This window comes from Leptonotus elevatus, chromosome 1, assembly GCF_054856555.1.
Source record: "Leptonotus elevatus isolate MCC_2025b chromosome 1, RoL_Lele_1.0, whole genome shotgun sequence".
In the NCBI taxonomy this organism is placed as follows: Eukaryota; Metazoa; Chordata; class Actinopteri; order Syngnathiformes; family Syngnathidae; genus Leptonotus; species Leptonotus elevatus.
In genome coordinates, this window is record NC_141239.1 from 189501 (window position 1) to 204367 (window position 14867).

Here is a 14867-nt window from a genome sequence, read left to right on the forward strand (position 1 = left end):
GCCTGATGATGTCATAGATGAGCACACGATCAAAGGAAAAAATGCTTTTATTCCTTAATGCGTTTTCAAGAAGGCCCCTCCCAATTCCTGTACAAACCCCACCCACCCAACTGTCAAATAAGAACTAAGCCCCACCCCCTATGTTGAGGCGGAGCTAGTCGGAGTCACTGGACTGCTCAGAAGTCGTGTGGTCGTCGTCGTGCTGTGCAGACAAGAGAAAGTACGTTCAAATCATTACTCGAGTACAAAAAGGATTTTGCCAACCTTACAACTTTTTCTTTTGACATTATTTTCATCTGAAACTACAAAAAAAACCACTTGACACGTCAGCCATGCGCAGGTGACAGAGTTAAAAAAATAAATACATAAAAAGGTTTCCCGTGACTTTGAGATTGGTTGGCTGGGCCGGCGGCAGCGGGAGTAACGCCTCGTATGATTGGCCGAGCCCGCGGCTGCTTCTTTCCGATCAAATCTGTCCTCGAACCTCGCTCATGCATTCCAAACGGACAAAATGAAGCACTTTTCTGTCAAGCGGTCAACGTTGAGTCATGCGGTTGCCATGGCGATCGCGTGCCAACGAACGAAAGGTCACCTCGTCATCCTCGCTGTCGCTGCTCCCGGACGTGTCGTCTTCGTCGTCGTCGTCTTCGTCCGAATCGGACGAGTCGCTCTTGTCGTCGTCCGAGTCGGACGCCACGTCCTGCTGTCAACGCAAGTCAGCCGTCAGACGGCGATCGGCCAGCAACCGCCACGAACGTTACCTTGGCTCGGTACGCCATCGCCCGCTTGGCCGCGCCCGCGGAGGGAGGCGTGGCCTTGGAGGCTGCCGCTTTGCCCTTGGCCGTTACCAGCATTTTGTGGGGGGGGCTACTGCCGGCTTTCGACGTGCTGCGACGCTTCTGCCGGACGGAAAAATCACATCGGAAAAGTCAAAACAATCAACCTCATTACGCTTCAATTGTCCTCACAATCGCCAAGTAAATATTGTCCGAGGTTCGAAACGGCCTTGTGAGGAAGCAAAATCATTTTGGACAGATTAGTTTTTTTGCCGTGAAAAGAAGAAGGGAAGGGAATGGCAACAATTGAAGTGAACGACATCGCCACGCGCGTTTCCATCAACGACGGGCAAATTGTCTTTCGCAATCGAAAAAGTGGAGCCAAGTCAAAAGAATCCACTTTGATTGCACTTTGACATCATTTGCCCTCAAAAGCAAAGGGTCCCCGTGACAGAGCCCAGGGGTGCACCCGTGGTCAGCGGCAGATTGAAACGTGGCACGTAAACAAACGGCTAGCGCTAGCGTTAGCGTGAGCAACGGACAAAGACGGCCGCTCGTTTGTGGACTCACCGAGGAGGAGAACTCCTTGTAGGCGTCTCGATCCTGCGGAGACAAAGACTAAGAAGCGGCGTGCGGTTACTGATCCGTTTCCTGGGACGGCGACGGGGCGGCGGCGGGGTACCTTGAGCCACGCCTCCAGCAGCGTGCGGTATCGCGCCTGCGTGGCGTCCACGTGCTTCTTGTAGGCGTCCTTCTGAGCGGCCGTCAGCGTGTGCCAGCGTTTGCCGATCTCCACCATTCGCTCCTTCAGGCTGAAGTGGTTCAGCTCGCCGTTGGTCAGCAGCTCCTGAGAGAACATCTGATAGCCGCTCCTATTGGACGACAAGGCCGCTGGGTTGGCGGGTTGGCGGCTTGGGAGTCACGCGCGCGCGCGCGCCAGACTTCCTGTGCACTCACACCGGCGGTTTCTTTGGCTCTCCGTCAAACTTGGGCTTCTTCTGACTGGGCCGCCGCTCCAACAGCTCCCTCTGCGAAACGCCACAAACAAACCGTCACGCGCTCAGCTGGCCGCCACCGCCGTTTCCGTGACGACCACAAACGTTGGCCGCGTGTCGCGCCGCCCTTTCTCGTGGCCGTCCCACAATGCGTCTTCCACCTCAACTGGACTTTTGACTTTTGGCCAGTTTCTAGCGGGTGACAAATGTTGCACACGAAACATTCGCACATTTCCAAGTCGAGTCTTCCATGACGGCAGAAAGATTTGGGGGTTTTCAAAAGAAGACCTTTGCAAACATCTACTTTTACTTTGAAAAACAATAAACTATTTTGCCGTATTTTTGTGTGGACCAAACAGTTCTGGAAACTAAAAAGTAGGGGTGTGCCCAAAAAATCGAGTCAGAATCAATTTGACACTGCAATGCCTTTTGTTTGCGTGTGCCTTTATTGGGAGCGCTCTTCGTGTTGTACACGATTTAGCCACTTAGGGGCAGTGTGGTTCCGCGCGTTCTGATACACTGTGAAGTTGTAGCCACATTAGAGTCGCCATCAAATTATGCCTATAAAAGTTGTTTTTTTGCAGCGTAGGAAGAGCAGATGCCGGCGAGTCGTTTTTTTTAGCGTTTTGTATGAATAGCCGCTCTTTTGAGTATGAAAAGTGCAGCGAGTAGCACGCTAATTAGCATTAGCCAGTCAGCCTGGAGTCTCATCAAGTGAAGCACAAATCATTCTCCATCAACGACTAGCGTGTAGAAGAAGAGCGGAGGAAGCAGAAGATAAGCCATCGGCGGAACCAGAGTTATTAACCCTGCACGATTGCTTTTTGGGCTTTCAATTTTTTTTTAAAAAAAGCATCCTCATCGACTCATCGAAGCACGACCAGGAATGACGCTTGGTTCATCGAGCGATGGTTAACGGCTCGTTCCGCCCGTCATGTCGAACCCTGGACCGCCGGATGCTGCGACAGAGTTGCAGTCAGAGCAGCCAATTGTTTATTTTGATGTGCAAAAGCACTTTTTGGAATGTTGTCTTATTGCACAAAAACATTATTTACAAACGAAAAAATAGTGTTGAAGTCGAAATGTTTCTACGTTTTCTTCTCAGGAGTTGGAATTTCGACAAAACTTGGCTATATTGTAACGCCGATAGCGAAAGAGCGGAAAAAGATCAACTTTTTTTTTGGACTGATGAAAGAAGAGAGCCTAATCTTTCTTTTGTAGGTTCCAATCATATTCTGCGCGCTTTGCAAGATCAGTCCAAATCCAAAATAACGGCTGGCGTGGAATGAAAATGGCTGCCATTCAACGAGGTCAAAGAAATTGGTTTTGTTTTTGCTGCTGTCTCCGCAAAGCCGGCACCTCGTATCGCTTCTGGTCCTCGGCCGCCTTCTTGATCCAGGGGATCTTCTCCTTCTTGTCCATGGCCTTCCACGCGTCCTCCATGGCCGCTCCCGCTCGCCTGCGGTCGCTCTGCGCCCACAAACAAACAAAGAAAAAGTGTGAGCGGCCACTCGGCTTTTATTGTGAAGGCCGCCGGGACGCACTCTGCACTTGCTCAGGAAGTCGCCGGCCACGCTGCGCTGCCACATCTCCTCCGCCGTGTTGGGGGTCTCGGGAAGCTTGCCGCTCTTCCTGGCGCCGCGCGGGGCCCAAAGCTCGGACTCCTCTTTCTGGGGGGGGAGGGAGGAGTGATCATGTGACAATCACACGCTGACCCGCCAAAGCGACCGGAAGCGTTCGTGCCGCTCATCCAAATCATAACACGGCAAATACGCGCTCACTGCTGCCACCTCAGGCGGCGGGCCAACAGTGACAAAAACAATCGATAAAAGCCCAAATGAAAACAGACATAAAAAATATGATTTAAAAATTAAATAATAAAATATGAGATAAAAAAATACAAAAATCTATGTATAAATAGAAATAAATACTCATCAATAAATAAAACGTTCTACTCTCATATTGGTTAATTTCATGCTGATGAATTGGGTCATGAAATGTTATTCAAATGAGGGGGCGGTCCATTTTGGAGGCCAAAAGGCAGCAAGTGGCTTAACATGATGTTGCAGGGTCATGTGACCTTTTGAAACGCGCTGCCGGACGCCAATCGCGCACGGGCGCTTGAATGGCGAGCGCCTTCTACACGTTGCGATGTTGCCGTTGAGCAACGTTAGCCAGGGGACCGCTGTGACCCGCGGGGACCGCTGTGACCCGCGGGGACCCCTGCGGTGTTTGTTGAGCGGCCCGAAGCCCGTTTGAGCAGGAAAAGCTAAAGTGTGTGACCTTGACGGGCGGCGACTTGGCTCTGTGCGGATTGGAGGCGGCGCCCGCCGAAACCCGAGCTCCGCCCGGCTTCTCCTCGCTCACGACTCGCTCTCGTTCCTCTTCCGGGAGACTCTGCGAGACACGCGGACAACATTTTCAGTCCACCGCGTTCACCAAAGCGCCTCTCGCGACGCTTTCCGAAAGAAAGATGGCCGATGGAGCGCATAAAGACGCCGGCCGAGAGCTCCGCAAAGATTCCCCGCCGGACGAGAGCGTGACGTACCTCCAGAAACCTCTGCAGGTCCACGTCATACTGCTTCTTCCTCTGAGGACAAACGGCAACGTCAGCAACAGCGGCAAGGAGCTGGCGGCCATGTTGGCGGCTCCCAAACCTGCTCGCAGCGCTTCTGGAAGGCGTCCTTCTCCTTCTGGGTCATCACCTTCCAGCGTTTGCTGCACAAGACCATACGCTCCGTGCTCGGGACGTCCTTCATGTTCACCATCAGCTCGGCGCAGTACAGCGAGTAGCCGTTGCTGCCGCAAACGACACACGACAAACTCACTCTCATTTCAATCCCTTTTCCCCCTTCGCTTACAGTAAAAGCGAATGAGAATCATTTGCTTTGGGCTAAAAAGGGGGATTCTTTTTGAGAGATTACAATTTCCATGATGAGAGAAACCCGGATTTAAGAGACTGGTCCATTCGTTGCCATTGGCCGTTACGCCAAAGCACTTCTTTTTTTTTTACCCTGGTCTAAAAACACTCGATACGGGGTTGAAGTTGGAAAGTTTATCCAAAGTCGCTTGTGGCGGTGGTGATGTATGGAGGGCCAAAAGGGCCAAAATTCAAAATCAATCAATGTAATTCGGGGTATGGCAAAAAAAAAACGATTTTCATTTTGTACAATTCAGAATCAATTTTAAATGTCCCAAAATCAATGTTATTCAAATTATTTTATACTGTCTTGCCTTTGTGCGTGCCTTTATTTGGAGCGCCGTTCATGTTGTACCCGGTTTGGCCACTGAGGGGCAGTGTGGTTCCACGTGGTCTAATACACTGTTTAGTTGTAGCCACATTGGAGAGTCGAAGGAAAAAGTCACCATCAAGTTATTGCAATAAAAGTTGTTTTTTAATTTTAGAATTATATTTCTTTTATATACGTTTTTATTTTCACTTTTAGTCATTTAGTCATTTTGAATTTTGGCAGTGGTTTGGTCCATACGGAGTGAGCGGCTCGGCGAAGAAGGAAGTCTTGCCGGCTTGTACGGAGAGCTCCGGCAACGGACGCCACCGTCACCTCGACGTGTTTTCCAGCAACTCAAGTTGCAAGTCGAGGTGACGGTGGCGTCCGTTGCCGGAGCTCTCCGTACAAGCCGGCGAGACTTCCTTCTTCGCCGAGCCGCTCACTCGGCCAACGAAAGGTAGTCCAACCCACGACACGCTTAGGACCGCCCCCTCATTTGAATAACATTTGACCTGGCAGTATGGACCAAAACTTACAAAATTAAACATGAATAAATAAATTAATGACTAAAAGTGAAAATAAAAACGGATATAAAAAATATAATTAAAAAAGTAAACACAAATGTGCGTATATTATATATATATATATATTGTTGTTTTTATTTTCGTTTATATTTATTTTTGGGGATTTAATTTTCAAATGATATTTTTTTATATCCTTTTCTATTTTCACCTTTAGTTATTTATATATTGAGAATTTTAACAGGATTGGTCCTCCATATTGATGGGTCCCAAGTTAGCGGCAACATCGATGCTCCCGAACATTTGCCAGGATGGACGAGTCGCAGTCGCGGTCGCGGTCGCGGTCGCGGTCGCGGCCGCTGCACATTCCTACACTTTTCATGTTGCGCGAGTTTCACGCTCAAGCACCAACTTGGACGGGATTGGACCAATAATGCCGCATACTCGCCGTCACCACAAGTGAAGCTACCGGCGGCCATCTTACGTTGCCACTCGCTAACAAACTCGCTTTCTCTGATGTTGTTTTCTGTCTCTACGGAAAAAATGCCACCGTGTGCGGCGTACGCTTAGCTTAGGGTTGCCAACCGTCCCTTGAAGTACGGAATTGTTCTGAACAAAGAAAAAAAAATGTAATAAAGCACAAAAATGCTCATGAGTGTTTTTCACATAGCAGCAACGATATGCATCCTGTTCAACAAAATAAATTCCCGCCAGCAAGCTTGAAGGCCATCCGGTGGGCCGTCCTTGTGGACGAGGTGTCCCTCATTCCGTTTCCAGGCAGTTGGCACCCCCGCATACGCTTGAAGCAAAAAGTGTGGCAGAAGACGACGTTTCATGCCATTTGAAATGTTCTCTTCTCGAGCATTTGTGAAAGATTGCTCCTTCCGCGTCACGAGCGTCAACAATACAATCAAAGTCTTTCTTTGCAAGAATGTTTGCTTCTTTGGGGAAAGCTGTAGCGCCCCTCTGACGGCGGCCATCTTGTTTGTGGAAGCAGCGCACATCGGTGCAACCATGCAAACCGCAAAAAGACAAACAACAACAAAACAGACCCAACATCAAATAGCAGCTGCTAGCTTGCTACTAGCAGGCACTCGCTAGTTAGCATCTGAGAAAAGCGTGTGCGTGTGCGTGTGCGTGTGCGTTGCTCACGGAGGAGGTTTCGTTGGCCGCCCATCAAATTTGTCCTTGAGTTGTCTTTCCGCTTTGGTGAGGACAGAGCGGACGTGCTCGTCCGAGTGGACGTCCGGATGAGCCTGCTGGTACGCTCGCATGTTGTCCTGAACACGCACACGCACGCGGTGTCAAAGCGCAGGTGTGGCGCCGGTTGTGGCGTGCCGACCGACCGCGCCGTTACCTCGTAGTCCTTCTGGAGCTCCAAAGCTTTGCTGATCCACTTCAGTCTCCGCTTGTCCGACAGCTGCGACCATTGTCTCCTCAGAACCTCCTTCAGCTCCTTCGGACTCACCTGGAGACAAAATCATCATCATCATCATCATCATCATCATCAACAGGGCCCAACCAATTCATCTGCTCAAAATGATCAGCAGCGGACCAACTCTTTGGCCATCAACGTAATATTTATTTCTTGAAAACTTGAAATATGAAAATAAATACAAAACAAGTGATAAAAACAAATTCCAGCCGCTCCTGCTGTACACACATTGGCCTCTTTGAGGCAGTGTGGTGCCATCACATGAGTAGAAGAAGAACTTTTTTGAATGCAGATTGTCAACAATATGCGCCTTCATGTCTTCCTGTTTGTGTGTGAATTTCATCTTTTGAAGGAATATCCCTCCCAAGTCGATTTCCTGTTAGCATGTCAACGGGATTTGACATGAATGACAAAGGTGATCTTTTTATTCTTGTATTGAGACATACGTGTCGTTTTTCAATTTTTTAGTTTGACCGTCAACTTTTGGTTGAAGTCCTGCTCAGGAAGGCAGAATATATATATTTTTAAAGCCATAAGACACACGCGTGCGTCACATGCATGCTAAGCTAGCAACATGGTGCATTCAGGGTCATCATCATCATCATCATCATCATCATCATCATCATCATCATCACGCTGCTGCTTATTGTGCTGGCGCTGACCTCGGGGTGAATCTTCATGTAGGCCTTCTTCTCGTGGTTGTACCAAAGCTGCTGAGGCGTTTTGGGCTTCTCGGGCAGGTCCGACTTTTTCCTCTCCTCCATCAGCTCGGGATGCTCGCGTCTGCGGCGGACGGCAAGGCTTACGTTCAACAAGCGGCCGTCGCCACGCCACGCCACGCGGGGCCTCGGCCGGCGCCTTACTTGAATCGCGCCAGGTTCTTCTCAAAGGCTCCTTTCTCGCTCTGGAAGTCCGTCACGTACTTTTGCTACAAGAAGAAGACAAGACAAAGGCGAACAAGTGGCACGGCTCCTCCCTCCATTTTGGGGGATTTGCGAGCGAGCGAGGCGGAGGTGCGCGCTGTTGACCTTCTTCTTGTCGGGCAGCTCCCGGTACTTCTTGGACAGAATCTTGGTCAGGTCCAAGTTGCTCATCTCCGGGTGGATTTTGGCGTACTTGGCCCGTTTCTCCATGAAAAAGCGGAAGTACGGCGTCAGCGGCTTCTTGGGGAAGTCGGGATGCGTCTGTTGCCACGACACAAAAACCGCAACGCTTAACTTCTCTTACAGAGGTTGTTTTTTTTTTTTTTTTTTGGCAGCAAACTCCACAAGACGAGATTCAACGAGCAAATGGCCACTGAGATGCAACATTTGAGCTCGCCGTCAGCGCGGCATGCCCCGCCCACTCAATGCCACGAGAAACCCCCTCCGACATTCAGCGGTCAAGACGCGCTCACGCATCCACATTCGTGGCAAACGTTGTCAGATCTTCCTCGACGTTTGCTTTCTTTGGCGACGGCCATCTTCGCTCCCTCGTCATGCAATTTTGCCCCAAAACTTTGGCAAATGCACGTCGCTGTCCGCTAACGACACAAGTCAGAGGAAGACCGCTCACGCCTCACTCGGACCGATTGTCAGCAAAAGTCAAGTTCTTGGACATTGTTGCTGTCAAGCAGGGTTCGAATGGATCGATAGGACTTCGTGGTTTCAATGTTTTGTTGGCATTCAGAGTAAGTCGCGAGTCAAACGCGTGGGCGGCTAACGTTAGCATTTGGCTGAAGCGTTTTGGATAACCGCGCAACGCATCGCCGCGAGCTCGACCGCCATGTTTGCCGATGTGACGTCTTGCGAGGTCATGCGGGCGGGCTTTGCGGTAAAGTCAATTGGCCCATCGTCAAGCGAGGTAACCGACGGCCATTTTGATGGTTCGGAGAGCTCGGCGCACAAGAGTCTGGCTCCGCCCCCCATTCTGTGGCCCCTCCTCCCCGCATCATCAACATTTGTCTGATACAATCAAATTTGTGTTTGTGCAATTTGCAATCCGGCGATTGGAGCGTTTTGTTTTGACGCGATGGCAAAACGTGCCAATGGTTGTTGGTCTGCGTGTGCCCTGCGATTGGCTGGCAACCAGTTGAGGGTGTGCCCCGCCCACTGCCCCTGGGATAGGGCTCCAGCGCCCCCCGCGACCCTTGTGAGGACAAGCGCTTAAGAAAACGGATGGATGCAAAAGGTGACTTGTGGACTGACCTTGATCTTCTTGCCCTTGTAGGGATTCTTCACAAACTCGATGGCATCCACGATGATCTCCGTCATGGTTCTGTACTTGCGCACCTGCAGACGACACAGACGTCACGCGAGGCCGACCTCGCCGCGACCTCGCCGTCGAGGACGCGTACCTCGGTGGACACTTTGCTCCACTTCTGCCGGCACATTTCTCCCGTGAAGCTGCCGAAGCCGACTTTGTCCCAGTCGAAGTGCGACTCGGTGGTTTTGTACTTCATGGCGTCGCTGTCGGGAAGGAGGCCGCGAATTCTCTCCAGCAGCGTCAGACAGTCCTCCTGACGCCACTCGTCTGCAGGCGTGCACAAGCGCCATCCCGTCACGCTCGCTCGACCGCCCGCCCCTGTCATCGGCCGCCATTTTTACCTGTGATGATCTTCAGTCTGCCGCTCTGAGGCGCAGAGACGCCGCTGCCGCCGCCGTTCATGGCGTAGCGTCCGATAAGAGCCGACTCCGCCCCCTCCGCTTTAACACAAAAGATGCGTCGACATGTTAAAACGTGCGTTGCTTCGTTCATGAAAGGTGAAGAGCAAGATGTTCCGTCAGTGCGTCCGTTTCACTGGTGACACCCGCCCGGCTTGTGAGGAATGCGTTGACCATATTTGGAAACGCTCTGCACTTTCCGTACAGTAGGTGGCGCTATGCACGATGCAGCAAAGAGTCATCCATCCATTATCAGAAAGCGACAGCATGGAAACTGCTCATTAAGTCAGGATAATCCCATGCGGGCTGTTTTGGAATTTTTCTGGATTGTTTTGGAATTTACTTTCTGATTTTAATCATATCATTTTGCCGGATTTTGGCGTTCTACGGGATCTTGGCTAAAGGAAGCCATTTTGAACTTGAAATGAAAACTTTCCCCCCGGCGTGATCGCGCTGCACTTAACACTTCAATCCATGAAGTTGGCAAGTCATAAATATGTTGATGAGAAGCTTTGAAAGCTCGTTGGGCAGCCGGAAACGCGGTCGAAATCACCGTGACGGACTGACGCTGACGGACGGACGGACGGAGGCCCGGACCCCCGGCGAAACATTCTGCAAATTGTCCCCCTCTGATAATAACGTATACACATGCAATATATTTGTGCATACATACAACGTATATTAACAGGTTGTCTGCTTGTTGGTGTATGAAAAGTGGCGCCATATTCACTTATTGCGACATCTTCAACGCTTAACTTCGGACTTCTGAGATTGATGGAAATGTTTCCATAGGATCCCAAATGCTGCTTTTCAATTTGGCGTTTTTGTTTTTCAAGGAGGAAGGACAACTTGCAAACACGAGGCAAGATTGCGGCCCTCAAAGGGTTTGAGACGATGATCTCAGTCCACTACATCAAAAAGTGATTCAGGAGCAGCCAATGAGCGAATGAGCGCCTGTTTGCAATCATTTCCAAACCCTCTAAGACCACTAACAAGGGGTTTTGGTGGACATTTTCTTTTCTTTTCTTTTCTAAGCTAGATCGGTTCACGGGATGGAGGCCCTTAAGGACCCTTCCGAAAAGCGGACTGAGAATTTTGACTTCTTTTGTCCTCCTCCCCAAATGTTGTCACATTGTGACACCAATCCTGGAACTTGTCTGACATCTCAACGATGCAACATTTGTGTCGTCGAGTAAAGTAACGTTTTCATGTCGGCCACGGATGATGACGTACGCTGGTGTGGCGGGACGGCCGGAAATGGCGCGAGCTCTCCGGCAGGAGTCAGCACAGCCTCCGCTGGCACCAGCGCGAGCTGCCGTCGACTTTTTCCACTTCTCGAGTGAAGCCAAACGAGACGACAGGAAGGCCGCGGATCAAAAAGATGACGTGGGGGGGAAAACGCTGGCGACGTGGAACGAGTCACGTGCGCCACAAAAGAAGAGGAAAAGGCGGGATGAAACATTTACGAAGCGCAAACAACAACATCACAACAACACACTCCGTGTTGAAAAGTGTTCCGTTCGCGGTTCTGCTGGCGCGGACGGCGGCTGAGCGCGACACGCGGCGAGGCCGCCGCCAACAAGCCTTCACCGAGAGGCCGCCATGAAGAGAAGACGAGGAGGCCCCAAAAAAACGCCGCGAAGTAGGCAAAAAAAGGAAGACAAAGGCCGCCTTTGGACTCACCTCGCAGTTCCGGTGGCCGCTGCGCACGCTCGTCGACACCGTGTGGCGATTCGGTGGCCGCGCTCGCATCCGAAGGCTCCTTCCTTCGTGCCCGAAGTCCCGGGGAGTCGGCTCGAAAGCGATCCGACAAAAGGAGCGTCTGGTCCGGGATGAAACTCCGCCCAGCGCCGCAGGGGGAGGACCTCCGCGGCCAAACATGAAGACGAGGCGGAGAAAGGCAGCGCGCGCGACGGATACGACGCGAGCCCGACGGCCGCCGCGCACTTGCGGGACTTGTCGGCTTTGCGTTTCAAGCGAGAAGCCAACCAAGTCGGCGGGCCGGCGGGCGCCAAGGGTGCCAAGGGTGCCAAGGGCGCCAAGGGCCCCGGACCAGCGGGGTTGGCGCGACGGCGAAGCCGGTCGGAGGCACCCGCTGAAAGCGATGACAGCGCCGGTGTCGGCCGCTCCGGAACGCCGACCGGGACCTCCCTCGGACCCAAAAGCACAAAAAAGCTTCGCCTCTACCTGCTGCTTGCCGGCCTCGCGGCTGCCCGCTGAGATGTCCGAGTAGCAAAAGCAAGCCCGAACTACAAAACGAGTCAAGCCGCACGAAGCAACGCGAGCCGACAGTGGACGAGAGTCGGTGCTGGCCGAAAGCAACCAAAAGCAACCAAAAGCAGTCAGTAAACACTCGGATGTCACCGATGCACCATGGCCGCCGTCTCTGTATCTTCAACGCCCCCTGCTGGCCTGGAGGAATAGCACATCTGCATATAAAGACCTTCTTTTTTTTTGGGGGGGGGGGGGTCTCCCAGGCGGGTAAGCGAACCCACGCCAACCTGCATCCGAGTGATCACTGTTGTGTGCCCACATAGACGGGTTATATTTCAGGTTTGTTGCAACTTGCTAACATTCGCAGGGATAACTGCAGTTGTCGACCACACAGGGGCGCTGTTTGTTAACAACACAGCTGTATTTTGAAGCTTCAACTTTGATGTGTTGTTACTCTGTTTAGAAATGATCTCATGTTTTGACTTGTCATGTGCCTGTGTGTATATTATTCACATGCGGCCATTTTATTGTAATTAAAAAACATGAAAATATTGAGTCATTCTTGCTCCGCTGACAACGCTGTCGGATTTTCAAAGCAACCACTTTTCAGCAAGGCATTAAGAGAAATGTCACCGCTGACGACAACAACGAAAATCAGTCGAGGCATTAATTACATCTGCTTGAAAATATTGACGAGGCAGAGATCGTCGGACTTGGACGAAGAGGAGGCGACAGACCGGAGAGTTGTTGTTGGACAATTGATTTATTGAACATATCAGCACATTACAAAATATACGTTGAAATTGCGACCGGTGTTCACTTTGGAAACTTGCTGAAGGACCGATTTATCTTTAACGCAAATGTTTGAGCTGAGATTCCAGCGGCATGCTACGCGCTGTAGCTTCTTGCTAGCTGGCCCGCTAGCCTACAACCATAACGTGAGTTTCACCTTCCGTACACATTTCCCTCCCACCAATTCACTATTTTAACGCCCATACACAACATACACGGCTAAACTCGGGACCGGGAGAAACGTTTTGCCGCTGATATCACGCATGGTCATCCTCATGTCAGCGTACGCGCATGCATGGCTTTGGTTGAAATAAGAATTTCAAAAGCACATTTTCCATTTTCTCCAGCAACATCTAACTGTCTGTCTGTGAGGCGTGGTTGCTTTCAGTGACAGTTCAAAACAGCGTCTGGCCTTGAACCAACCAACCAAGCCATCTTTTCATACATTTTAATGATGCACGCGTTTTTTCTATTTGTCGGCTGCTCGTCTCTATCGACCGCAAACAGCAAGGACGCACTTGTATAGAAATATATATTGTGGTGATATTTACATTTATTTTGTCTTCATGAGCATACTTGGTATTGGAGTCATCCAAAGTAATCAAGTTACAATATTTTAATACCATGGTACTTGGATTACGTTACTAACTACATTTTTTTTATCAGGTGACACATTTTAAAAGTAACCCCCCCCCCCCCCCCCCACAGCGGTGATCTGACATGTTAATGAGTTCTCACAGTAACTCTTATCATGATTTAAACACAATTAGCAACACTTTTTCTATCCGTTTATGCAAGTGTTGACATTTTTCAAACATTTTTATCCGATCGTATATGCACAATAATGCATAGAAATCTCGAATGATCTATCCTCATTGAATCAAGACGTCAACCAAAAGGAAGAAAAGTGTGCTTTGGTTTAGCATTCTTTAATATCATACTTTATCAAATGAACAAACACATATTGTTTAATGCGCAGATGTTATTGTGGCTGCTGTTACTCGTTAATTATGATTAGGTACAAGATGACAGCAAAAATAACAGGAACTTTTTTACAATCCAATGAAAAGCAAGAACGATTGAAGAGAAATATTTCATTTGATTTATTTCATTGAAAGTTTAAAACACGCCATTTAACAAACAGCCCATCATTGCTGGGACGTTGCGGCGGTCAATGAGGAATCTCAACGGCAGATTTCAAGAATGCATCACAGGAGGTCATTTAACAAAAGAAATCCCATCATTGTCGGATCAAAACAAGCAAACGTGATATCAATTCAAGTGTCAGTCACGCACACACACTCGCACCCTGCTGGTTTTGTTTCACATATTTCAATTCATATTTGTATTTATTTGTACAGAGATTCACTGTTGTATCACTTTAAATTCAATTTGCAGAACAAACATAAAAGATGAAATCATTAAAAGCTCATCCGACAATAGAGTTTTTTTTGTACTTTATTTTGTAGCTCCACATTCAGAAAATGGCGCTTTTTTAATACATTTTATTTGATAAAAATGTTTTTTGTTTTTATCAATTTAGCTTCACTTTGCCGCTTCAGCCCACACAATGTGAATTTAATGATTGCTTTTCAGAAAAAGAAAACCAATTGTTCATTACGTTGTCCCAAATAAAAGCTTTGCTTCGGTTCTCTGCAATTAACCTTAAAGAAAAAACATCGTCCTCCATGTTAGAAAGTTGCTCTTCAAATGAAGCATTGATTTGTAAAACTACTGCGCAAAGACAAAAACCCAATATTTTCATCCTTGAATATTGCCGGCAACCTGACAGGTATCAAGACGATGACGCAATCGGCATGCCGAGCGCGGGAATGTGTTGCCGTGCTCATTTCGGCAACTTGCCGTTCTTCAGACAATTTGGCAGCTTCCAATCCAGCATGCTCGTCATCTCCAAGATGGCCGCCGCCCGGACGGCTGCTGCGAGCGACAATTAACGGGCGTCATAAAGGGAAGCCGGCGCTCCTCATCGGAACCGACTCGAGCCGGCGGAGGCTCAGGTTTGAGCGCGTCCGTCCGGCACGTCGGAGGAGTTCTCTTCACGGATGACGACAACCCGGTCAACGGGCCGAGGGTTGCTGTTGCTTGCGCTGCCGGCAAACGGTGGCCGTGCACATTGCACAACACAATTTCAAATTGCGTTTAAACTTGGCCTATTAAATATGTATGAAAATTCATCGTTATCAAATGAACTGAATATTGACTTTTTACTGCTGCAAATGGACTACCAAAGTTTAGTCGCCA

General features: G+C 49.6%; 2 protein-coding genes across 4 annotated transcripts in view; one reads left to right on the forward strand and one right to left on the reverse strand.

The window, feature by feature from the left end:
- Window positions 1-63: 63 nt before the first annotated feature.
- On the reverse strand, window positions 64-11425 carry ubtfl (upstream binding transcription factor, like). 2 transcript variants are annotated; one of them, XM_086095746.1, is made up of 20 exons: window positions 11283-11425; window positions 9543-9641; window positions 9293-9468; window positions 9144-9227; window positions 7986-8141; window positions 7821-7885; window positions 7620-7740; window positions 6880-6990; window positions 6675-6802; window positions 4429-4570; window positions 4320-4361; window positions 4055-4168; window positions 3316-3441; window positions 3131-3241; window positions 1734-1804; window positions 1459-1648; window positions 1347-1394; window positions 762-899; window positions 593-703; window positions 64-202 (listed from the first exon to the last, which is right to left on the reverse strand). In XM_086095746.1, exons 2-20 carry the CDS (start codon window positions 9601-9603, stop codon window positions 155-157), a joined length of 2043 nt encoding a protein of 680 aa, XP_085951872.1. In that variant the 5' UTR covers window positions 9604-9641; window positions 11283-11425; the 3' UTR covers window positions 64-154. The 2 variants fall into 2 exon arrangements, with proteins under 2 accessions (XP_085951872.1, XP_085951862.1); XM_086095736.1 differs by lacking the exon at window positions 64-202 and having other exon boundaries at window positions 209-703.
- The window catches only part of dhx9 (DEAH (Asp-Glu-Ala-His) box helicase 9), a 41131-nt gene continuing 37112 nt past the window's right edge, over window positions 10849-14867 (forward strand). For both annotated transcript variants that reach the window (XM_086095672.1, XM_086095648.1), the window contains exon 1: window positions 10849-12751. The gene's annotated coding sequence lies outside the window, so the exon portion shown is untranslated. The remainder of the gene's footprint in view (window positions 12752-14867) is intronic.